The 20,900-nt window shown below is 38.6% G+C and overlaps 3 protein-coding genes and 1 long non-coding RNA gene across 6 annotated transcripts; 2 read left to right on the top strand and 2 right to left on the bottom strand.

Annotated features, from left to right (window-relative positions):
- Positions 1 to 235: 235 nt before the first annotated feature.
- On the bottom strand, positions 236 to 10,247 carry LOC113026526 (uncharacterized). 3 transcript variants are annotated; one of them, XR_013910093.1, is made up of 19 exons: positions 8,984 to 10,247; positions 7,258 to 7,352; positions 7,051 to 7,165; positions 6,784 to 6,958; positions 6,588 to 6,699; positions 6,123 to 6,229; positions 5,842 to 5,968; positions 5,528 to 5,648; positions 5,282 to 5,367; positions 4,961 to 5,100; positions 4,809 to 4,868; positions 4,655 to 4,718; positions 4,470 to 4,564; positions 4,241 to 4,369; positions 1,549 to 1,663; positions 1,326 to 1,462; positions 1,020 to 1,218; positions 853 to 935; positions 236 to 650 (listed from the first exon to the last, which is right to left on the bottom strand). XR_013910093.1 is itself a non-coding variant. In XM_026175423.2 (19 exons), the coding sequence occupies exons 2-19, from the start codon at positions 7,334 to 7,336 to the stop codon at positions 455 to 457; spliced, it is 2,109 nt and encodes a 702-aa protein (XP_026031208.2). In that variant the 5' UTR covers positions 7,337 to 7,352; positions 9,421 to 10,247; the 3' UTR covers positions 236 to 454. The 3 variants fall into 3 exon arrangements, 2 of the variants coding, with proteins under 2 accessions (XP_026031208.2, XP_026031207.2); XM_026175423.2 differs by having other exon boundaries at positions 1,020 to 1,186; positions 1,325 to 1,462; positions 9,421 to 10,247; XM_026175422.2 differs by having other exon boundaries at positions 1,020 to 1,186; positions 1,325 to 1,462; positions 8,984 to 9,135.
- LOC113026531 (interleukin-17 receptor A) lies at positions 8,750 to 15,411 on the bottom strand. Its single transcript, XM_026175434.2, has 11 exons — positions 15,196 to 15,411; positions 15,051 to 15,072; positions 14,472 to 14,606; positions 14,195 to 14,319; positions 13,979 to 14,099; positions 12,093 to 12,140; positions 11,833 to 11,990; positions 11,676 to 11,750; positions 11,508 to 11,577; positions 11,281 to 11,376; positions 8,750 to 11,196 (listed from the first exon to the last, which is right to left on the bottom strand). The coding sequence occupies exons 1-11, from the start codon at positions 15,292 to 15,294 to the stop codon at positions 10,268 to 10,270; spliced, it is 1,878 nt and encodes a 625-aa protein (XP_026031219.1). The 5' UTR covers positions 15,295 to 15,411; the 3' UTR covers positions 8,750 to 10,267.
- On the top strand, positions 12,138 to 13,050 carry LOC145429776 (uncharacterized). The gene is made up of 2 exons (XR_013910095.1): positions 12,138 to 12,504; positions 12,592 to 13,050. It is a non-coding gene; the product is annotated as an uncharacterized LOC145429776 (long non-coding RNA).
- Positions 15,412 to 19,488: 4,077 nt separating the features above from the next.
- LOC113026530 (troponin I, slow skeletal muscle-like) lies at positions 19,489 to 20,743 on the top strand. The gene is made up of 5 exons (XM_080303836.1): positions 19,489 to 19,654; positions 19,810 to 19,941; positions 20,022 to 20,111; positions 20,295 to 20,465; positions 20,582 to 20,743. Exons 2-5 carry the CDS (start codon positions 19,837 to 19,839, stop codon positions 20,666 to 20,668), a joined length of 453 nt encoding a protein of 150 aa, XP_080159962.1. The 5' UTR covers positions 19,489 to 19,654; positions 19,810 to 19,836; the 3' UTR covers positions 20,669 to 20,743.
- The last annotated feature ends 157 nt before the right edge of the window (positions 20,744 to 20,900 follow it).

Below are 20,900 nucleotides of genomic sequence, written 5' to 3'. Positions count from 1 at the left end.
ATTATAGAATCTTGTTTTTATATGTTATTGTGTAAGCATAATTAAAACATAAATAGAAAATATTTATACAAAAACACTGGTTCATAATAACTTGCTTTCCGTCTGTCCTTAATGTAATGTTTTTATAGATTCTTTTGTATTTAGTGCCTTTCACAAAATCATCATAGTAATTATTCAACTGCAAGCCATTGACTGTCTCATTCTTTAGAAATCAAAGCACCAGAATGCCCTTGAATTCATAATTTTTTATAATCTGTTTATTGAACTTGGTTATCATATGGCTGTATAAAATTAACAAAGCTGCTTGACATATTTTGCAATTATTACAGAACATTAATAATCAAGGAAAATTAGAATTCAATATTTTTTCTTTTGTTCTTTATAGTTTCCTCGGTCACAATACACACAGTTTCCATAAGAATATTACAAAGCTAACACAATTTTTTATTATTTTTTAATCAATCCACACAAGGCTTGGTTTGGGCCAGGTCTGAGTGTGGACTTTGTTGGGGTTTACAGCATCTAAAGTGAGCATTGGAGCGATGGGGTGCGGGGATGCCAGAGATGTCCTTGCAGCCAAGAGTCCCATCCGAACACAGCTGTCTGTGTCTTTCCCCAGGACAATCCCTGCCATTAAGGCACCTGCAAGACTGGAAACAAAGGGGAGATGAGAGTCTTTTGTTTGAGTGTTTCACCATCATTTTGTGACTCAGTGAAAGAATGCCAGTGAGATGGGGAGAGAAAGAGGTCATAGAAATTGAAAAGTGGATAAAACTGCAGCAGAAGAAACAAAGGAAATGAAAGTCAAATAAGAACAAGATGGATGAAGTAGGTCAAGCAAATTTTTAGCACCTATCTCCAGCTCCCGACACATTCATTATCTCCTCTGGGGTCACAGCAAGTGCTGGGTAGTGGAGACCACAAAGCTGCCTCTTCTGCAAACAGAAGCAGGAAAAAAGCCATTTTTACCACTACTGTCAGAGCAAATCGTTACAGGCTGGCATGAAGACCATCCTTACCCTCTTCTGTTTTCTTGGCTGCAAGTTGACTGTGCCTTCATCATACTCTCCACACAGCAACACGCCATTAGCCCCTAGAGTCACCACCAGGCAGTGAAGATGTTCCAGAAGAGGGCGCGAGAGAGCCACAGCAACACTGAGCGTCTCGTCGAGTGTGCTCGGCAGCACTGCCGCAATACAAAACCACATCCTCAGCTTCCGTCAGAGTATTTGCATTTTTGACAAGAGCTCTAACATCAATAGCAGAGGGTGTGAATTTGTTTTTTGATGGCTTTCGCTGATAAGAGAGGAGTAACATAGTTTACCTTCAGGTGTTTTGACACCCAGTGTTTTATTCATGGTGCACAGCTCTGCCAGGTTTGGAGATGAATAGGACAAAGACTTCCAGGCATTTGAAAGGAAAGGCTTACAAGCCTTTTCTGAGTCGGTCGGTTCATACCAAACTGCGATACATATGGAAATCTTAGTGTTACAATCAATAAAAGCACATTTTTGAGATTTTTTAGAATCATGTCTTTCCATTGGTTACCATTTATGTTGCGCTTTTCAGCAAAACAACAAACATAGTTGATGGTTGAGGTGGGAATGTTACCATCCAGACACACGAGTGTGGCTGATGAAAGTTGCGTCTTGAATTGTGACACCTACAAAAAAATATTCAGTGACAGAATATTGAAATGGTAAGTACAGCGTATTTAGCATTTTGTAAAACCAGAGGTTCTTCACAGGGGCTCAGGGAAAACAATGGCAAAATGTAAATCAATCATTTCATAAATTTAATAAATCAGTCAGCAAATTGAGAAAATATAACTGTCCAAAACTGTACAAAACCCAAATACACCAACCAAGCATTTTATTAGGTACATCTTGCTACGGGGTTGGGCCCATCTGCCTTCAGAACTGCCTTAATTCGTAAATTCAACAGCTGATGAGGAGCTTTTGCTTCTCCACATCACAAAGGTGCTCTATTGGACTGAGAACTGGTGACTGTGGAGGTCATTTGAGTAGAGTGAATTCACTGTCATGTTCAAGAAACCAGTTTGAGATCATTTGAGCTTTGTGACACGGCGTGGCGACCTGCTGGAAGAAGCTGAGAAAATATCTTAGCAGCCTGAGCCATTGATACAAGGCATGATCATTCAGTGGTTTGATGTTGCTTATTTCAAATGCTGGCCCCAAATCACCACCAGAAATCAAGACTTATCAGACCAAGCAATGTTTTTCCAATCTCCTGCTGTCCAATTTAAGTGAGCCTGTGCAAACGTTAGCTTCAGTTTCCTGTTCTTAGCTGATAGGACTGGAGCCTGGTGTGGTCATCTGCTGCTCCATACTATTCAGAGATGCTCTTCTGCATACATTGGCTGTAACCACAGATTATTTGTGTTACTATAGCCTTTGTGACCCACACAAATATGTGGTCAAAATTGTGAATCAAGTCTTGTTAAATATGTAGGCAATCATGGATGCTTCACTTTGTTTACTGGTATGATAAGGTTCAAGAAGTCCTCCAAGTTTTGTATTGCAAATGCATGCATATCACTTTGGACAGTAGATGGCAGTAGAGTACCTTAGGACTGAATAATAATAATAATAATGGATTGGATTTATATAGCGCTTTTCAAGGCACCCAAAGCGCTTTACAATGCCACTATTCATTCACTCTCACATTCACACACTGGTGGAGGCAAGCTACGGTTGTAGCCACAGCTGCCCTGGGGCAGACTGACAGAAGCGAGGCTGCCATATCGCGCCATCGGCCCCTCTGGCCAACACCAGTAGGCAAGTTGTTGTGCACTGAGTTGTGCACATAGTTCTGGCAAGACTGACCAGGCCAACTGCAGCGTGTTTCCTCTGCACTATTTCTCCTGTTTTACAGGGCAGTAATGTGCTCAGCCAAGTATACAGTTCCTGTATATACAGTTCCCGTATACTTGGGTAACTTTGCCTCTGTTGCAAGTGTTTTTGTGTACCATGTCTGTAAAACGTTCTTAGTTGGGTAGGTCATCTTAAAATTTATGTTTTAATCATGTCAGAAGCTAGCTTGTCTGAAAACATACAAAGCCAGAAAGCTATGAGTACTGCCACCACAAATGTTAGCAAGTACATAAGAAATGAATGTGGAGTTCTTCCATAATAAGACACAAACACAGTGCAGTTCTGTTTTCGTCTTAATAAATGTCCTCACCTTTAGATCCTTTATCATATGTAATTTTTAAAAAAAATTTGTGTACTGTGGTCTCTCGTTTATCGCGGGAGTTACGTTCTAAAAATAACCGGCAATAGGTGAAATTTGTTTTGCCTAATGCGCCTTATAATCCGGTGTGCCTTATACTTCTACCTTACTTTAGCATGTCCAGAAGTCCAACTTTTTGTGCGGTACCATCTTCCTCTGCCTTTTGGGTGCTACCACAGGTGCCTTTGGCAATGCAAACGTTTCGTCGACATTGTTGTGTTTGTTGGGGAGAAATCTTACAAACATACAGTACAGCACTTCAGAGTCACACTGCTAGCGATTGAAGATTTATGTAAATTTGACAAGCTCACCGCATTCTGTACTGTACAGGAGACACGGCACCAAGGAGACTGACAATGGTCTACATATATCTATATCTATATATAAAGCATGTAAAACAGCGAGGCCGCAAAGGGTGAACCGTGTTATAGCGACGGACCACTGTACATAAAACTGGTGTCAAAATTTGTGTTTGAATATGCTTCACAATATTGTAATAGAAACAAAGACAGCGCAATGGCACTCAAAGTTTCCTATAAGAAAATGTATTTGGATTATTAACCTTTTGACTCTTGAGATTAAAAATGTCTTTTGCAAGAGTGTCCTAATCTGACACCACACAGCAAGAAGAGTTTGGGTTTGAATCTCCTGACTTGCTCAACCCTTCTTTGGGGGATTTCCATGTTCCCCTTGACCCTGTGTGGGCTCACTCTGGTTACTCTGGCTACCGCTCACAGTTAAGTTAATTGGAGGCTCTAAATAGTCAATGGATGTGAGGTAGATAAAATGCATAGTGTTGTGCTAATTTGTGCGTTCAAAAAAGAAGTATAACGTGTGTGGAAAAAAGCTTTTTAAAGTGTCTTTCAGGGGCAAAATCTTCATCTGTTTAAAGTAGATCTATCACATTTGACTGAGGATTCTATATGTGCAGTTTTCATCCCTTTGTGCTTTATGTCTCTTAGCATGAACAGTGTCTGATGTCACTTACATAGTGCTCTGTGATTTGCTGATGAATATCCATGTCTCCCAAACCGAGACTCAGCTCTCCACTCTCAGTGATGACAGCACAGTAGGTTGCAGTGCTGTGCTCTTTGAGCCTGGCCACACCACTTGTGTTCTTACAAAAAGTTGAAAAGGAAAAAACAAATATATTATTTTCATCTTTAAATAAGATTTTAGCTGTGCATGGTATTGACTAAACACCATTGTTCACATACCATATGTTTGCAGTAGTTTAACACTGCATCACTGTTTGAATCAGCTCCAGTAGCTGAAATGAACAGGGTTTCTTGGCCTAATCTGCTTAGAGAGTCTTTAAGGAAACATTCAGAGAAATTACTCACGAAACTCACGAAACTATGTTCATGATGTAAAATATAATCAGATAAAAAAAACAACCAACCAGCGATGTTTCTTCCTACACCACCAAATGATTGACAGACACTTCCTGGGTTAGTTTGTCCAAACTGAAAGAGATAACGGGAGTTCTCAGAACTCAGTCTGGTTCACCTCCTCTGCACTATTGTGGCTGATTCCATGTCGTAAATGAAGCTTACATTAAGTGCTTTTGTTTTTCCCTTGGCGATAAAATCAACATTTATTCCTCCTATCACAACCTGCAACAGAATAGTCATTGCATGCACTGTTATGTATGACTGTTTGATTTTCACTAATTTAGAATTTGAAAAAAATATGTGTTTATACTCACAATATTGGAATCTGAATTGGATGGAAATTTTGACGCTTTTGGAGAAGTTTGACGTTTAAATCCTCTGTCATTCATCTGCTTTGACAGAGCACAGGCTATTTGACTGCCAACTTTTGCGTTGTTATGAATGAGAGCAATGTCTTGAAACAGAACACGTTAAGGACACATTAGTTCTCATACACTGTAGGCCAAAAGTCTCCAACAGTAACATTGTCATGCCAGTCAATCATCTTCGTACTCTCTCTCTTTTTTCACCAAAGTGTTTGATACAATCATGTTTACTGCATAATTTTTTGATGAGCCAGACTTTTGAAAGGATACTGGCCTGAAGGGACTTCCCTTGAGTCAGGGCACTGACTTTTTGAAGAATGAATGGCGTCACATCTTTTCCCATCACACCTTCAGCCCTTGAGATTTCAAAGCGAGAACAGAAAATGATGCTAATACTGATATCAGTGATATTAATCAGTGACTTTAGGATACGTGGGGCATCAGGTATCGTAAAGTGGCCACATTTCAAATCCAAAGTTGGCTCCTGAGAGAAAATCGAAAACAGATTTTCCGTACCTTGCCTCTGCCACTGCAACTTTTATAGCATCTTCAATCTGCTGTCCAGATGCTGCGTGCTCCTCTGGGATGGGCACAGCTAACAGGACGCCACTTTGGAGTCCCAGGGACAAAGAGCTTGCTGAGTGACCAAACAAAACCGCAAAACAATAAAATAAATATCATACAAAAAATAGTAACCCAAACTTGCTGTACAGTGAGTGTCTAACATTCTATTTGCTAAAATGTGAGGTAAAATGAGATAGTAACTAGTACTGAATTTTAACCTGTGAGTGCTCTATCAGTGTTTATTATGGCATAAAATTGTGATATACCAATAAGTTTTGCAGCCTCCTCAGGGTTGGAGACGTGGCATGCAGACCTGAATCCACTTTGTGGAGAGAAGAAAGCTGGAAAGTTCTTTGACTGTCCATAAGTGGCTACACAGACACCCTGTGTCTCCTAGACAATCGATTGTATATACATTTTAGATGAATTCATACAGGTTAAGGATTATAATACACTGATTACTAATACATATTTGCTCTTCATACTGAAATATGCACCACTTTATTAAGCCTGTCACACTAGAATGGGGGGTGTAAAAATTTCTTACAAGGAACTCCAGTGTGCGACCGATGTCCAGAATGGACTTGACCCCAGCAGAGATGACAGCGATGGGAGTCCTACCAAGTTCTGTGAGATCCGCACTGATATCCAGACCTGGGAGATTATTAATCTAATCAGAGAAACTATTTTAAGCTTTTACCTAAATACAGTTAAAGAGACTTTTGAAGTTATCTAACTCCTTCACGTTTACATAAAATCTCAGGACAGTAAGCGACCTTACTGTTGGGACATCCTTCCACATTAAGACCTTAAACAACTGTAACCAGATGTGTCTTTTCTTTACCAACCGTGTGCACAGCACCATCTTTGTTCCTTCCTTTGTGGCAAAATTAACAGAAATGTAAAATTTGCCCACCTGACAACATATTTTGTTTACTCCAAGCACAGCTCTTTGTGAAATGATATGAAAATGTGTAAAAGGTATTTTCAAAAAATGTGGGACTCAGCTCACTGTTCTCTCCATCTCTGTGAACTCCTCCAATACCCCCAGTGACAAAAACAGGAATCCCAGCTCTGTGTGCTGCTATCATAGTGGCTGACACCGTTGTTCCTCCAGAGAGTCCCTGAGAAAAGAACATACATCTAATAAGTGGATGACACTCTGCCAGTATTTCATTTAGAGTGTGATCAAAGTGTCAAAGACTCACTTTGCTAATGACGTAGGACAGATCACGCCGTGACACTTTCTGGGAGATCTTGCTCTGGGCGAGGTGGTCAAGCTCCTCGGACGACAGTCCAACATGGACTTCCCCACTGATGACGCCAACCGTGGCGGGAGTGGCTCCTTCAGCTCGTACAATAGCCTCTACCTCCTTGGCTGTCCTGTATAACACTCCAACTCATCATTTAATCTTAAAACAAATATTACCTTCTGGTACCCAAGTTTGTTGGTAATTGAAGGTCATTTTTGGCACCTCAGGTTATGTGGGTAAGGCATGCCGTGTGTGATAATTGTGCTTTCAAGGGCAACCACGGGTTTGTTTTCTGCCATTGCCTGTGACACAGATGGGTGAATTCTGAGGAGGCAATCTAAAGAAGAAGTAATCATCATTATTTCCATAAACTGGTTATAAACTGTGTTAATATTATAGCTTTTAATATCAGTGATACAGTGCATTTACCCTTTTTGAGCATTGTCTTCTGGCATGTTGTTATTTCTCTTCTTAGTACAAGAGCAGAGACTTGCCTCAGTATCCTCATTTTGTGTGGGTCAACCCTGAGAGCATGAATGATTTTAATGTCAATAAAGTTGTATCAGGTGATCTTGTTCTTCTGATCAACTTACGTGAATCAAGATGGCAGGTGCTTTTTAGTTAGATAGTTAAAATAACATTTGTACTACAGAGCTGCACAAAAGTCGTTAGCCACCTATCATTTTTAAAAAAATATTTTACATGTATGAAGCCAGATTCTCTTTAGTTTGTGAAGGTCAAACATTTAAAAAAACATTTAAAAAAGGACCTAATTCAAGGGTTGAACCAGTGTTAGCAAAGAAATAATTGTAAATTATATCTTTGGGCACATTGTTACTATCAATGTGCTTTACTATCACAAAAACACATAAATTATACCAATTTCTTTAGTTGAATATACAATAAATGTCAAAGAAAACAGTTTGACAGGTATAAAGTTGTATATTTGCCCAAAAATGTTGCCATGAAGCAGTTTTCATAGCACAATGCTTTGACATGCCATCCCTGCCACACTAAATCAGCATCAGTTTGCATATCATGCAAACAGGTCAGTAGAGGAGCCCATCAGTATCACCCTTTACATCGCCCTGCACTTGGAGAAATCCATCTCATATTGCTCTTTCTGGACTTCAGTTAAGTCTTTAACACCATTTTACCAACCAGTCTAACTGTGTAGCTTGGGCCTGAACTTGGACATCTGTAGCTGGATTTTTGATTTCTAGTGTCAGGTTAGTAAAGCACACAACCGCAATCATCACTCTGAACACTGGTCTTGATGCGTGTGCAATCATCCAGGCAAGGAAATCCCCCAAAATTGATTCCCATTGTTAATACGTGGTTCTGATTCTGGTCATTATGCAAATGTACTGGTTCCCAAGAATGTGTGACGAACCCTCTCCTGTATGTTCTCTTCCCCGATGATTGTCAACCCGTCCATGTGACAAACTCCATCATAAAGTAAGAGATGCTTCTGGCCCTTCATTTGATGTTTTAAAGGCAGGGAAACAGTGAGGAAGGCTGAAGTATGCCAAATTACAAAAAACTTGGACTGCAAATAAGTGGCAAAAACCTTATAGAGTGATGGCTACAGTTTCTAGTTCTAAACATCATTAGTATGTTAAGAGACAGGTACAACAGTGAGTTTCTACAGCCATCTATAGAATACAATAGAAACTCTGTCATGGTTTGTAGCTGCATTTAAGCCAGTTGGGAATCTTGGCAAAGTTGAAAGTGGAAAGCGTCTGTTTGGCACTGGCTTCATTTCTCAGCATTAAACACATTGACAATGCAGTAAAAGCATACTTGGATAGAAAAACACAGCTGAAAACTATATGTCATGGACTGGACTCCCCTGAGCTCAGACCTCAACATTATTGAAACAGTGTGGGATCCTCTTGACAGAAAAAAGTCAGCAAGACTGTTGCACAATACTGAAAATATTTAATGTCAACTTATCGAAACAAGAAAGAGATTACAAGAGAAAGCTGCTTCAAAGTTGAGAAAAACACATTCTTGCTGCTGAATCAAGCGTTACACACACAGCATTTAGATTTCATGGTTCTTCAACACAAAATGCAAACAGTGACATTAAAAAGGGACTACAGAAAAAATCAAACTCTATTTTTGTCTATAAATTAAAAGCAATAAACTTTACCTTGTGTTTTTGAAGGAAAAACTGTTTAGCCTCCCAAATTTATTCTACCCTACAGTGTGTTTTCTGCCAAAGCAGGGCACAATGCCTGCACAGTCATTGTGAGACACTCTGTGTACCAGAAAGTTGGGATAAGTTCCCAGCACCCTGACCCAATTTTTTTTTTTTTTTTTTGGGGGGGGGGGGGGGGGGGGCACTGACACTAGCACACTGTGAGTATTTTTCTACATAAATAAATAAGGAAAAAGGCCATTTATTACTTCCAGCATAGTAATGTGAAAGACTCCCTTTAATCCAAAAGAAAGTAAAGAAATACTGCTGAGAGAGTTAGAAAAAAAACACACAATACTTAAAACTGAATACATTTATAGACCTGTCTTGATCAAAAACATTCAAAATGAGAAAAAGGTCTAATATATAGAACAAAGTTTGGGTCTTACCTTCTCCACTGCAACAAAAATGCTACAAACTTTGCCCACAAGGTTGAACTTTGACCCTGTTAACACTGTTTACACAGCCCACAAGCATCAACAGCACATTTCAATAGTTTAACCTTCTCTGTTACTGTCTCCTGGCAAATCAAATCAATGCAAAACCACACAGAACAAAGAGCAAGCAGATCATGCACAATATAGTACAACACACAGTAAATAAGAATATTTTTAAATAAATGTACAAAAATGTCCTAGTAAAAATACAGTTTTTATGGTTTGTAGTGGAATGATACATGTATTACTTAGTTTCTGTTCTCCCGTGTACATATAAAGACATGGTTATCACAAGTATGAGAAGGTCTTGATGCTATTCTATTTAACTTGTTAAATGAACTACATTGTGGTACAGTGGTTAGCACTCAAAGGTCGCAGCATGAAGATTCAGTAGGAAGGCCCTTTCGTGTGAAGCTTGCATGCTCTGCCTGTGCCTGTGTGGGTGTCCTCTGGGTGCTTTTCTTTTGTACTATAGCCTAAATACACTCTTGCTGGATTAACTGGTGATACTAACTTGGTCATAGATGTAAATATAAGAGTTTGTGGTTGTCAGTTTCTCCGTGTTGTCACCATGATGGACTGGAACGTAGTAGTATTCACAATGAATAAGTTGCCCAACTTTAGTCATCTAAACTTAACTTAGTTTTTCTACGACAATGATTCCATAATTTTTTTAAGTTCTGAGAACTAGTTACATTTCACATGTACCTGCCTTGCAGTCAGTGTTAGCTGGGATAGGCTCCAGCCCCTCTGCCACCCTAAGTTGGATACGAGGTTAAAAAAATGGATAGAAGGACGGTCACGAGTTCTGAACAATTAGTGGGTGGAAGTGCACTGAAGAGAACATTTGAAGATTTTCTGACAGATAAAGTTTTGTTTCATCTGCGGTGAAGTCGTCCTTTGTCTGCACGTGATGACTGATAACTTGGACTGGGTGAAGAACATAATCTGTTTTAAAGCTGGGGTATATGGGAGGGTTTTTATAGATTTCATATGAAGTCTCCTCAAACTCCAATTCTGAGCTTTCCAGTAGCTCCTCTTCAAACCAGCGTGGATGCTTCATCTGGTATGCACGGAAAGCCTCTATAGCATCATGCAAGGCTCTACCTGAAGGACACAGATGGTAAGTGTCTTCTGAAAGCCCTTCAACTTGCTTCACAATGCCTGGTTCATGTTTTTCTAAGTCCAGGATTCTGAAAAAGACCTCCTCGAACTGCTTCATCAGCTTGTATCGTACTGTAATGTTGAAAGGCGAAGGAACGTCTTCTTCTGAAGAAACGCCATCAAAGTAAGCCACAATGTACTTTTTGAACGATGCAGATCGGATAAAATGAGGAACCAAGAGGCTGAGGGACGGTGTGAGCATGTCACCTACAGATGAACAAGCGTCTTCTCTCATGAAAACCTGTTTGTCACCACACATGGCTCTCCACTTGGCTTGTACGCCTCGTGAGCACAGGATTAGTATCTTAGCAGAGGATTTCTCAATTTGCTCTTTGTGCCAGTCCAACCACTGGATCTTTCCAAGCACTCCCAGTCTACTGGAATCCAGCAAATCCAGGACCACCTCCGTACCACATTTGTTCATCAGGAAGGCACAAAGCTTGAGAACAATATTTTTGTATAAAGGGTGATCGAGGGAGTGGATGATGAGGACGCTCTTTCTCTCTTTGACTTGCAAAACTTGTGGTTGGTCTCTGGCAGTGGGTGAAGATGTGTCCAAAGGATCTGAGAAATAAAGAAAATCGCTAATTAACTATTTATCTATTCAAGCTTCTGTTTAATACAGTGCATGTTTATAAGAAGACAAACCTTTATGAGATGCTCTCCAGAGCAAACAAGCCAGACAAATACTAATTAACAGCAGTCCAACGGCGGCCTTTATAAGATAAGTCCTAGTTGGATAATCTAAAAAGAAAGAAACTCATACTTACATACTTTTTATATAACTAAACATACGTAAAATGAATTACAACATGACTATAGGTTAATGTAAGACTTCTGATACCTACAATATGATTGGTAAAAATTGCACTTACACTGGCAGTAATCAATTGTTTTCTTGGGGCTCCAACAATTATTTTGGCATTGCCTAAAAAATGGTTGGACCTTCAACACAAGCAGAGTAGAATGAGCTCTTGACATATTATCTCTATATGGAAAATTATTTCACTAACTGTTAAGATTGGTACACTAAGTTAACTCACCATTACTGATACTTCACACTGCCTGAGTTGCCACCGCTCAAACTCAAATGTCACGTTCACAATCGTTGCGTTTTCCTTGTTATTTACGGGGAATTAAAAGAAAGTCGATTACTCGTCATGACTGATATAAAAAGGTGGCGAGTTTAAGTAGAACTACCTTTGAGACATTCTTTGAGCAAAGGATGCCACTGTTCAGGATGGAAACTCTGTATTTCTCTGAATACTGTGAAGCCTTAAATGTTACAACAATGGACAACATTTTGATGTTACCATTAGTCAACACTTCAGTCCGCATGCTATGATCCCACAGGCTGCCTGAAATGAAAGACGAAGAATAAGAACATGTTTCAGTGTTCTGGGTCTAAAGGAATACTGAAATATTTAAAATTCAAGAGAAGCAAAAAATGTGAAATTTACCATTTTCCAGACACATTCGGACCTGTTGGATTGTTTTGTCATCACATCCTGGGAATCGTAGTAGATGATGTAAGAAGGGAACCAGGACATATTAAAGTCAAACATGAAAATTACAGCTGCAAAAGTGATTCAGACTCAGAAGAATCTGTCATGGTCTGGGTCTCATGTATTTCTTGTGTTTTTCCATATGTTATGGTGGTTTTCTCTCCCTTTTTGTCCTTTCTCCCTGGGTGCTCCCGGATGTTTTGGGGTCGCTGAGGGGACTGCGACCCGGAAGTGTTCCCGCACTGGGGACTGCCGCACCTGCCGCCCATTAGCCCTCACCAGCTGCAGCTGATGGCTTCATGAGGGGCGCCTTATTTAAGAAGGTGGCGGAGCCCCAGTCGGCGCGGGATTATACTAAGTCGAACCTGTTAAGTACCTCCGTAGATTAGTGTGTTGTGATCGGCTTCGCTACTAAAGGCTGCCTGCTGAGCTGTGTGTGTTTTTGTGTCACCAGGAGTCGGGAGTCAGGAACGTCGTCACGAGGGGAAATCACAGAGTGGAATCGGGTTTTTGGAGTTGTCACCTTTTCACTGCTATGGACACGTGCACTGTGTGGGATTCTTGGAGGAATCGCCACAGGAGTCACAGTGCTTGAATTGTATATAGTTGTCGTTTCTGTCCACTCGCCATAAATAAATCCACTGTCCTTCACTTGAGTCTCGCGTTTGGGCCCTACTTTCTCTACAACTCCACGGTCTGCCGTCGCAGCCCGTGACAGAATCAGCAGTGAGCCTGTTAATTTCTTATTATTGATTATTATTTTAATTACTGTTATTATAATTACTGCTTCATTGATTCTTGTTCTTCTTGCTGTTTAATGGTATTGATTGCAACATTTTGTGGCTGTAACTTCCACATTAGCTCATATTGTGCTTACACCTGGATTAAAATGAGCTACAGTTCTGTGAGAAAACTGAGTACTCCCTTATTGCATCCTTATGATTTAAGATGGTAGGCAGCAGCCGGGTAATGCTGATCAAATGCATTTGATTAACTGACCATCAGCAAGCGTGACAACGTCTATAAAAGTATACGTTTTGGCATCTTGCTTGTTTGCAACATTTAGATGTTCCATAATCTTCCCAGCAGTCGATGCCCTAGGAAATTCAGCAAAAGGTCAAATGCTCAATGCTTAGAGAAAACCCAAGAGCTTTATCTCACACTCTACAGGCCTCAGTTAGTCTGTTAAATGTTAAAGTAGATAATGGCACATTTAGAAAAAACAGGACTGAACTAGTGCGCCCAGTTTGGAAAGCCTCTTCTTTCTAAGAAGAACACAGCAACACAGCTTAGGCTTGTATAGTGGCATTTGAAAAAAAAAACCACTTCTGACCTTCAGACAGATGTTTTGTCCATAATGCAGAGCATCATGTTTGCACAACATATAAGGACAAACACTTCACACTGACTGTAAAAAAAAAAAATGGTGCTTGTTTTGCAGGCACAGGACGTGGGCACCTTGCAGTCACTGAGTCAAACATGAACTCCTCTGTATGTCAAAGTACTCTAGAGTTAAACATGAGGCCATCTGCCAGAGCTTGGCTCAAAGTTAATCATCCAATAGGACAATGCAGCGAATCTATAACATAGTGGGTGAAAAAGGAAGTAATCAACGGGTTGCAATGGCCCAGTCAAAGTGCAAACCTCAACCAAAGCTCAATGATCTGCAGCTGCAACTCCTGTCCACAAACCACACAGCAACAGTAAGCAGCTCTCATCCTTTAAATGATTACAATTACCAAACATCTTAAAAAATTGACTGGCGTGGACAAGTATTATGTGACATGTGAGTCTGAAAAAGGTCTTCTTCTCCGGTTCATCTAGATCTGGTGGTAACTTACTTGGAATGGCAATTGACTTCCCTTTCCCGTTATCTCCATTCTCAGGTTTTGGCAAATTAAAAACAGTCACCATGTATGTGTGGCCGAAGTCTACCTCAACTTCATCCAAAGAAAAGGTCCACTAATAAAGAAAAAAGAAAAAATCACGCATATTTAAACTTCTCATTGAATGTGTAATAGTTAAGTAAAGGTTACGGAATCAATTATTTCTTCTACCTTATGGTTTTCGTTGTGCAATTTTGTACTGTGTTTAAATGTGTAACTTAATTGCACACAAAGACTTTGATTTGTAGTTTGATCCACAATATTAATTTGAGATCCCTTAAGCGCCCATATGGATGCTGTGAACAGAAAAAGTGGTATATTTGTTGCCATTTTTAATATTTCATTTTCTATTCGCCTTTAAATGAAGCACTAATAGGTTTTCATTTTTCTCTTGACATATTCAAAAAATGTGAACTACAGTAAATATATTAATATTAGCTTTACTTACAGTCAATGTGTATTTTCCACGTCACATTCAAAACAGGAACAAGCTCATGTTTGCCCTTCCAGAGTTTCAAATCCAGCGAATCTGGGCCGGTAGGAGCTTCTGTATTAGGTACTTTCTCTTCATCTGAGCAGTTATCTGACATCGAGGGATTTCTATATTATGATGCTAAAATATATTTCACTGATGTGTGCAGTGGTGGAATATATAGCATATTTACTCTCCTTTACCTTAAGCATAATTTTAAAATACATACATTTTACTTCCTCATAGTTTTCTTCCTTTCAAAAACTAGGTTACGTTCTACTGTGCAACATTTTATGGATGATTTTTAGATAAGATTCTATTAAGCCTTGACAATAATTAACAAGATAAAAGGTCATATGTAAATGTACAGCAAAGAAAGCCATCTTTCCACCATTTATTTAAGTAGCATGTATTTTACTGCTTGGCATACCAGTAATATGATGCTTTCAGCACTTTATTCAATTTTATTATTCAAATATCTATGGTTGAACTCTTCCTCATTTATACAGCAGTATGTCAACGTTATTCAACTGGTCTGATAGATAATATACTTACTAATTGTGCAATTGTTAAGGCCCTGCAAAGATAAGACAAAAAAAAAATGCAAAAACAAACAGGATAAGTTCATGAAGATTATAAATCCCCAACCTCTAACTTTAATCAGACTGCTTAAATTGTTAATGTAGCATAAAATTCTCACTGGCTTTTTGCAGTCCAGACGGTTGTCCAGCATCCTAAGACCAGACGAGTTTGTGAGTCCAGTACTCAAACAGAAACAGAAAAAAAGAAAGTGGCTCATGCTGGTGTAGATCCTGATCCTGTAGCTCAATTTGGAAAAGCTTTAAAAGCAATAGAGCAAATGAGAAAGATAAATGAATACAATAAAGATCCCCACTTGAAAACATGCACAAACACAGCGAACGCTATCTGTGGTGTGAGTTCAGCAAGGATTTTCTTCAGTTTTATCAAACATCGCCATCTAAACAGGAAGCGGTATCTCGTAGTTTCCATTCTAATGCACGACACCTTTTTTTTTTATGTCACAAGCTGCTTGTAAATTAGATAGTGCAGTGTTTTTGAATGCTAGGGATTAATAACAACAACAACAAAGATATTAAAACATCAAACAGTCACTAGGAGGCAGCAGTGGCCAAATTTACAATTAGGAAATGACCCCTGTTTCAAGACATTTAAATTCCAGTTGCAAGGCTAATACAAACAACCAAAAGGAACAAAAACTTTTAATTTAAATCTTTTTTTATTTTCTTTAAATTTTTTAAACTGCTTTTCTTTCTTGGACACTTTTGAGCCTTGACCTGGAATGAAGACTTGAACAATAAACCTCTCCTGGCTAGTGAGAACGTCTCTTAAATCAAGTTTCCACTTCCACTGTGACCCACATGTAACAGAAAGTGTGAGTTCAGAGGCTCAACACATAAAGCCAGGAGACAGTCCAGCATTGTGGGGAACAAACTTAGAGCAATGCACTACATGGTTACCAGCTATAACATAGTACGTGGCTATGTGATAATTCCTGTTGCATTGTCTGAGTTACTGTGCCTCCTACTGGATATTGAGCTCAACTGTATCAGTTTACATAACACTAAAGCAGACAGAGAGACAGACAGTCCTGTTCCACTGAAATCTGCCCAGAATAGACTGTAGATCTGACCTCTGTGTGTGAGTGCAGTCATGGCAATGATTCATAAGCCAGGGTGGCATCTTAGTCCAAATATAAAAATACTCTTTTATTGAGCAGCCCCAGGCTGCGATATGAAGTGCTGTGTTCCTCCTTATCAAATACCTTAGTGTAGCTGTGATCAAAATGTGTGTGTGTGTGTGTGTGTGTGTGTGTGTGTGTTCATCTCTATACTTCCTCACCCTTAAAATGTATCATTCCCCTGATATATAAACTTTAGAAAAGCTGCATATGCTTTGCTTGATCATGCTTGCAAAGTAGATCAAAATATGTAAATGTTTTTTGTGAATGATTTTTATTGATAAATACACTTTAATAAGTACTTCATAATACTGTAACCATGAGACACTTTATAAAAGCCATGCTTTAGACTTAAATGATCCAAACACTTGCTTTAAACTACTCTGCAGTCTATTCTTTACTTACATAGACTATAAATACACTTAAAATCACCTAAAACATGGTTTTAAGTGTGTTAAAACCACGTTTTAACACACTTAAAATGCAAACTGAAAATACACTTAAAACCCTGTTTTTAATGCCTCTACGTACAGATTCAAAGGTTAGGTTGAAATAAACTTCAAGACTTCAACTTTTACAAACTCACATTAGCATGCACCACTGAAATAACTGGTCTTTAATGTAGGCCTCTGCCAGCAAACAATGAGGGCTCACCGTGGCGCATATTTAAAAAAGCAACCATGCTTTTAGTGCCTGGCATCTACAGATGATAGCTCAGCTGTCAGCAAGGTGAGGGGAGCGTGAGGTGTGCCTTGTGCAATGCAATCACATGAAAATAAATGGGTCATGGGTTGAGGGCAAATCAAAAATGGATTGTGCTGCATGGTGCAGCAATTGTCAGGTGGACAGAGAAGGGGGGGTGTCTATTTTAACAAGCCATCCACACAATACTTTGGGCACGTAAATCTTTGAGCAATAACCATAAAGTGCTTTTCCTTTTCTCAGCACACCACTACCTTGTCTGATTTCCCGTCAACGCCAAGGTAAGTTTCACACAATAAAAGAAAATTAAAGTCAGAGATTTTTAACATGGATATTAAATGAGACTTTTGACCTAGCAATGTAAGATTAAGTGATGGCTCATTAAAGGTGATTCAGTGGATCATAGTTATTATACTATAGTTAAAAATAATTTTTTTCTATTGTTTCTTTTTAACAATGGCATTAAAGGTCCATTCTGTTTTATTTTCTGAGTTGTTAAAGTACCTGCATTTAAAGCCCTTTGGCTGTCTCAGGCGAGCTGAGTCTTGTTTTAACTCAGGGGTAGAGGAATACTGCATATCTGCCCCTGACAGTGATACTGCAGCCGGTATTTATGTGACAGGATCACAGCTATGTGGCTACTTTTGTCAAGGTCTTAAAACTTTTTGAACTTGGCAGCCTAGCTTTTACTCCCACAACATCTCAGGCTTCTTAATGATGTCTTGACCCTTTGAGTGAGGAAATGTAATCTGAGGCTGAAACTGCCCATCTGTGTTTTGGCTCTGGTAACAACACGTTTGATCCTTCACTGCAGTTAAAAGCTGATGTAATAAGTGACGATAGTTTGCTCATATGAACTGGTAACCTTCTAGCTAAGGCTGAAGGCTTCCTTAAACCAGCTGTGACTTTGCTTGTTGACTTTGACCTTCACCCTCTCTTAGAATGGCTTATTTTAAACTGGATAATGTCGTCAAGTGAGGAGAGCTTTTTATTTTTAGAACTACAACTGTTTATCACGATTAAATTCGCTTTAATACAATGTAGTAATCAGTAGTACGTTTTTAAAGGTAAAGATACAGAGTAAATAAAAACATATAGATAAGGAGAAGGCTACGTAATATGAAAGCATATATATCATGGAGAGATTATTCAAAGACATTAGCCAGCTAAATTTAAGTGTTGGTAACAGAGAAACAAAATAAACAATCTTCTAAGATAGAAAATGTGCCACAATATGAATCTGGATGAGATCTACTGGTATCTGCTGGTATGGTGTTGTTCCACTTTCTGTGCTGCCAAACTTTTTGTAGCTTGGCTGTCTCTCGCATTATCAAGGCCACAGCAGCTGATGGGACACAGTGCAATGTGGCCAAATATAGCTGTGCAACAGGCAACTCCTGGGAAGAAAGCTGAAAACTATCTGAAAGCCCCTGAGAGCTATTAGACTAAATAAATCTGTTTAGCAGATCTCGAATTCCCTAATCTTATTATCAACAGAGAATACTAGGAATAATAATAATGTGTGCTTTTTTAAATTGTTATTATCTATTAGTTTGTACGTCTTTTCACATAGTTGATTGCTTTGTGTAAACAAAAGTTTAAAAAAAAGGATAAAAGAGAACAAAATAAGAAAATAGTTGTTAGTTACAGCTTCCCAAAGTACAAGATAATATATTCCAGTATGTTTTTTCTTTGATCACAAATCCAAACCCAATACTGTAACTAAAGGATGGCCTACAGGTCCCAAAAGCCTTAATCATGCATTATTTTTAATGACTAGCAGGGGGCAACTCTAAAAAGAGGTTTTAAAAAGAATTCCAGCTGTTTTGAAGTCTATGGGAAAATAACCATTGAGCTTATGTGACCCATGACCTCAGTAAATCCCTCATAGGTTTTTGGTCTCAATCACTAGTTTTACATTTTTAAATAAAAATATTTTAAAAATACAAGATTCTGTTAATTTTGTCAATTATGGTCATAGTTGCAAGTTGCTTTTGTATGCGTATGCACTAATTTATTTCTTGCTTAGTTCCACCCTTTGCTCTTAATATGCGGTTAAAAAAACAAGACCATGGGATTCAGCCTTCAAAATAAGAGTCCACAAATTAGGTGACAACATCACCTGGATTATAAATGTAGTTTGCATCCAAAGCCCCCCAAAATATTAACTTTACACCAAGATATGAGAAAGAGAAGCTTCACAGTATCACGTTCAAAACCTTTAACCTTTGAAATGTTTGCTTGAACATTAATTTAAACTAACCTGAAAATCTGTGAATCTATATTTGTGATACTAGATGTTAAAAAATGTACTTCTCTTCCAAAGGCACAATAAGCTGCAGCAATGTCTGAGGGGTGAGTATTCTCCTAGTACGGTATAATTTGTTTAATATGTTACATCATCCACCTATTTTAAAAAACCTTTCTCAGGTTAAAAAAAAATAAAACAAGTGATCTGTGTGTGTGTGTGTGTGTGTGTGTGTGTGTGTGTGTGTGTGTGTGTGTGTGTGTGTGTGTGTGTGTGTGTGTGTGTGTGTGTGTGTACTCATACCACCATGTTGATAATGAAGACCGGTGAGTAAAAATGCCAATGTTCACAACGATTAATTGATCCCTAATCCAAATTCGAAGTTTTATGCACTTCATATGATATTTATCATCTACACTAATTTACCTCCTTTGGTTTTAGTCCAAGAGAAAGCGAAAGTTTGCTGTTACACGCCGACTCCTTTTGAAAGTAGGTCTTATAGATTCAAAGGAACTTGTGTTTTGCATTTGTTGTGTTTGGTTTTTTATTATCATTTTAATTTTTTATAGTTATCATCATTATTATTCAAAAGAGCCATTGTTTTTAATGTTATAAAGAGTGATTCAATCCTTACTATATTTTAGTCCAAACTGCTGAAAAAGGCTGCTGCTATGCTGGTGGTAGAAGGTGAAGAGAAGGAAAGGGAGAAAGAAAGAGTTGTGAATGAGTCATACCCTCCACTGCAGCTGTCAGGAATGTCAGTCCAGGAGCTCCAGGTACTGACCAAACAAATTTTAAATGATCGGTAATTAATTAATTTATGTCATTTAAACATCTTTCTTTTTCTTCTGTACAGGAACTTTGCAAAGAATTACATCGTAAAATTGACGTAGTGGATGAAACACGTTATGATATGGAGGTCAAAGCAGGCAAAAACGAGAAAGAGGTACAAACATTCTGAATCACAGTGTAAAAGTACTTTTTGTATAGTCCTGCGTGTAAAAAATGGTGGTAATATGCTGCCCCTAGTGGTGAACGGGTTGGTTAAAACCTACAGCGGTTAATAACAGCAAGTACTTTCATTGTCAGAGTGTAAACGTTATACACATGTTTGATGTTTGCTGCACAGATTATATCACTCAGTCAGAAGATCATTGAGCTGAAGGGTATAAAGAAGCCCAATTTGAAAAGGGTCAAGAAAACAACAGACGATATGCTGGGTGCATGCACCGAGACCTCCAGGCTAACAAAGGCTGATTTCAAGGCCAACCTCAAGACAGTAAAGAAAGAAGATGAAAAGGTAAAAACTTCAAAATGGCAACAAAAATTACACAAAAAACGAAATTAAACTAAATTAATGAGTAATTTAAAATCTGTGTATTTTTATTTTAATAATCATAATTAATATTTAAACAGAGGGAAGAAGTGACGGACTGGAGGAAGAATGTGGAAGCCATGTCCGGCATGGAAGGCAGAAAGAAGATGTTTAATGCTGGACAATAAAAATTTTGCTCATGTTAAAAATAAAGCTATATTAGCAACACATCTTGCTAAAATAAAGCTTTAGTTTGCAATACATAAGCTGAAGTGAGTGAGTTTTTATCTGAGTGAATCAAAACTTGTCAACATGACTTAATGTACACTTGTAAGTAGAAAATACGATACGAGTGCAACAACACTCGTATCGATATTGAACCGTTCGATACAGTGCTTTCGGTTCGGTACGCATATGTAT

This window comes from Astatotilapia calliptera, chromosome 7 (genome assembly GCF_964374335.1).
Source record: "Astatotilapia calliptera chromosome 7, fAstCal68.1, whole genome shotgun sequence".
Classification (NCBI taxonomy): Eukaryota; Metazoa; Chordata; class Actinopteri; order Cichliformes; family Cichlidae; genus Astatotilapia; species Astatotilapia calliptera.
Note: the sequence above shows the minus strand (reverse complement) of the source record. Positions and strands in the feature narration are given on the sequence as shown.

Excerpts from the sequence above, each read along its gene's own strand:
- LOC113026526 (XM_026175423.2), bottom strand. The coding sequence starts at position 7,336 with ATGAGGATACTGAGGCAAGTCTCTGCTCTTGTACTAAGAAGAGAAATA. Across the intron at positions 4,370-4,469 it reads TAAACTACTGCAAACATATG|AACACAAGTGGTGTGGCCAG; the intron begins GTATGTGAACAA and ends ACTTTTTGTAAG. Across the intron at positions 651-852 it reads GTGTCGGGAGCTGGAGATAG|TCTTGCAGGTGCCTTAATGG; the intron begins GTGCTAAAAATT and ends CTTTGTTTCCAG.
- LOC113026531 (XM_026175434.2), bottom strand. The coding sequence starts at position 15,294 with ATGAGCCACTTTCTTTTTTTCTGTTTCTGTTTGAGTACTGGACTCACA. Across the intron at positions 14,100-14,194 it reads TGCACAACGAAAACCATAAG|TGGACCTTTTCTTTGGATGA; the intron begins GTAGAAGAAATA and ends TTTCTTTATTAG. Across the intron at positions 11,991-12,092 it reads CCGAATGTGTCTGGAAAATG|GCAGCCTGTGGGATCATAGC; the intron begins GTAAATTTCACA and ends CTTTCATTTCAG.
- LOC113026530 (XM_080303836.1), top strand. The coding sequence starts at position 19,837 with ATGCTGGTGGTAGAAGGTGAAGAGAAGGAAAGGGAGAAAGAAAGAGTT. Across the intron at positions 19,942-20,021 it reads TGTCAGTCCAGGAGCTCCAG|GAACTTTGCAAAGAATTACA; the intron begins GTACTGACCAAA and ends TCTTCTGTACAG. Across the intron at positions 20,466-20,581 it reads TAAAGAAAGAAGATGAAAAG|AGGGAAGAAGTGACGGACTG; the intron begins GTAAAAACTTCA and ends ATATTTAAACAG.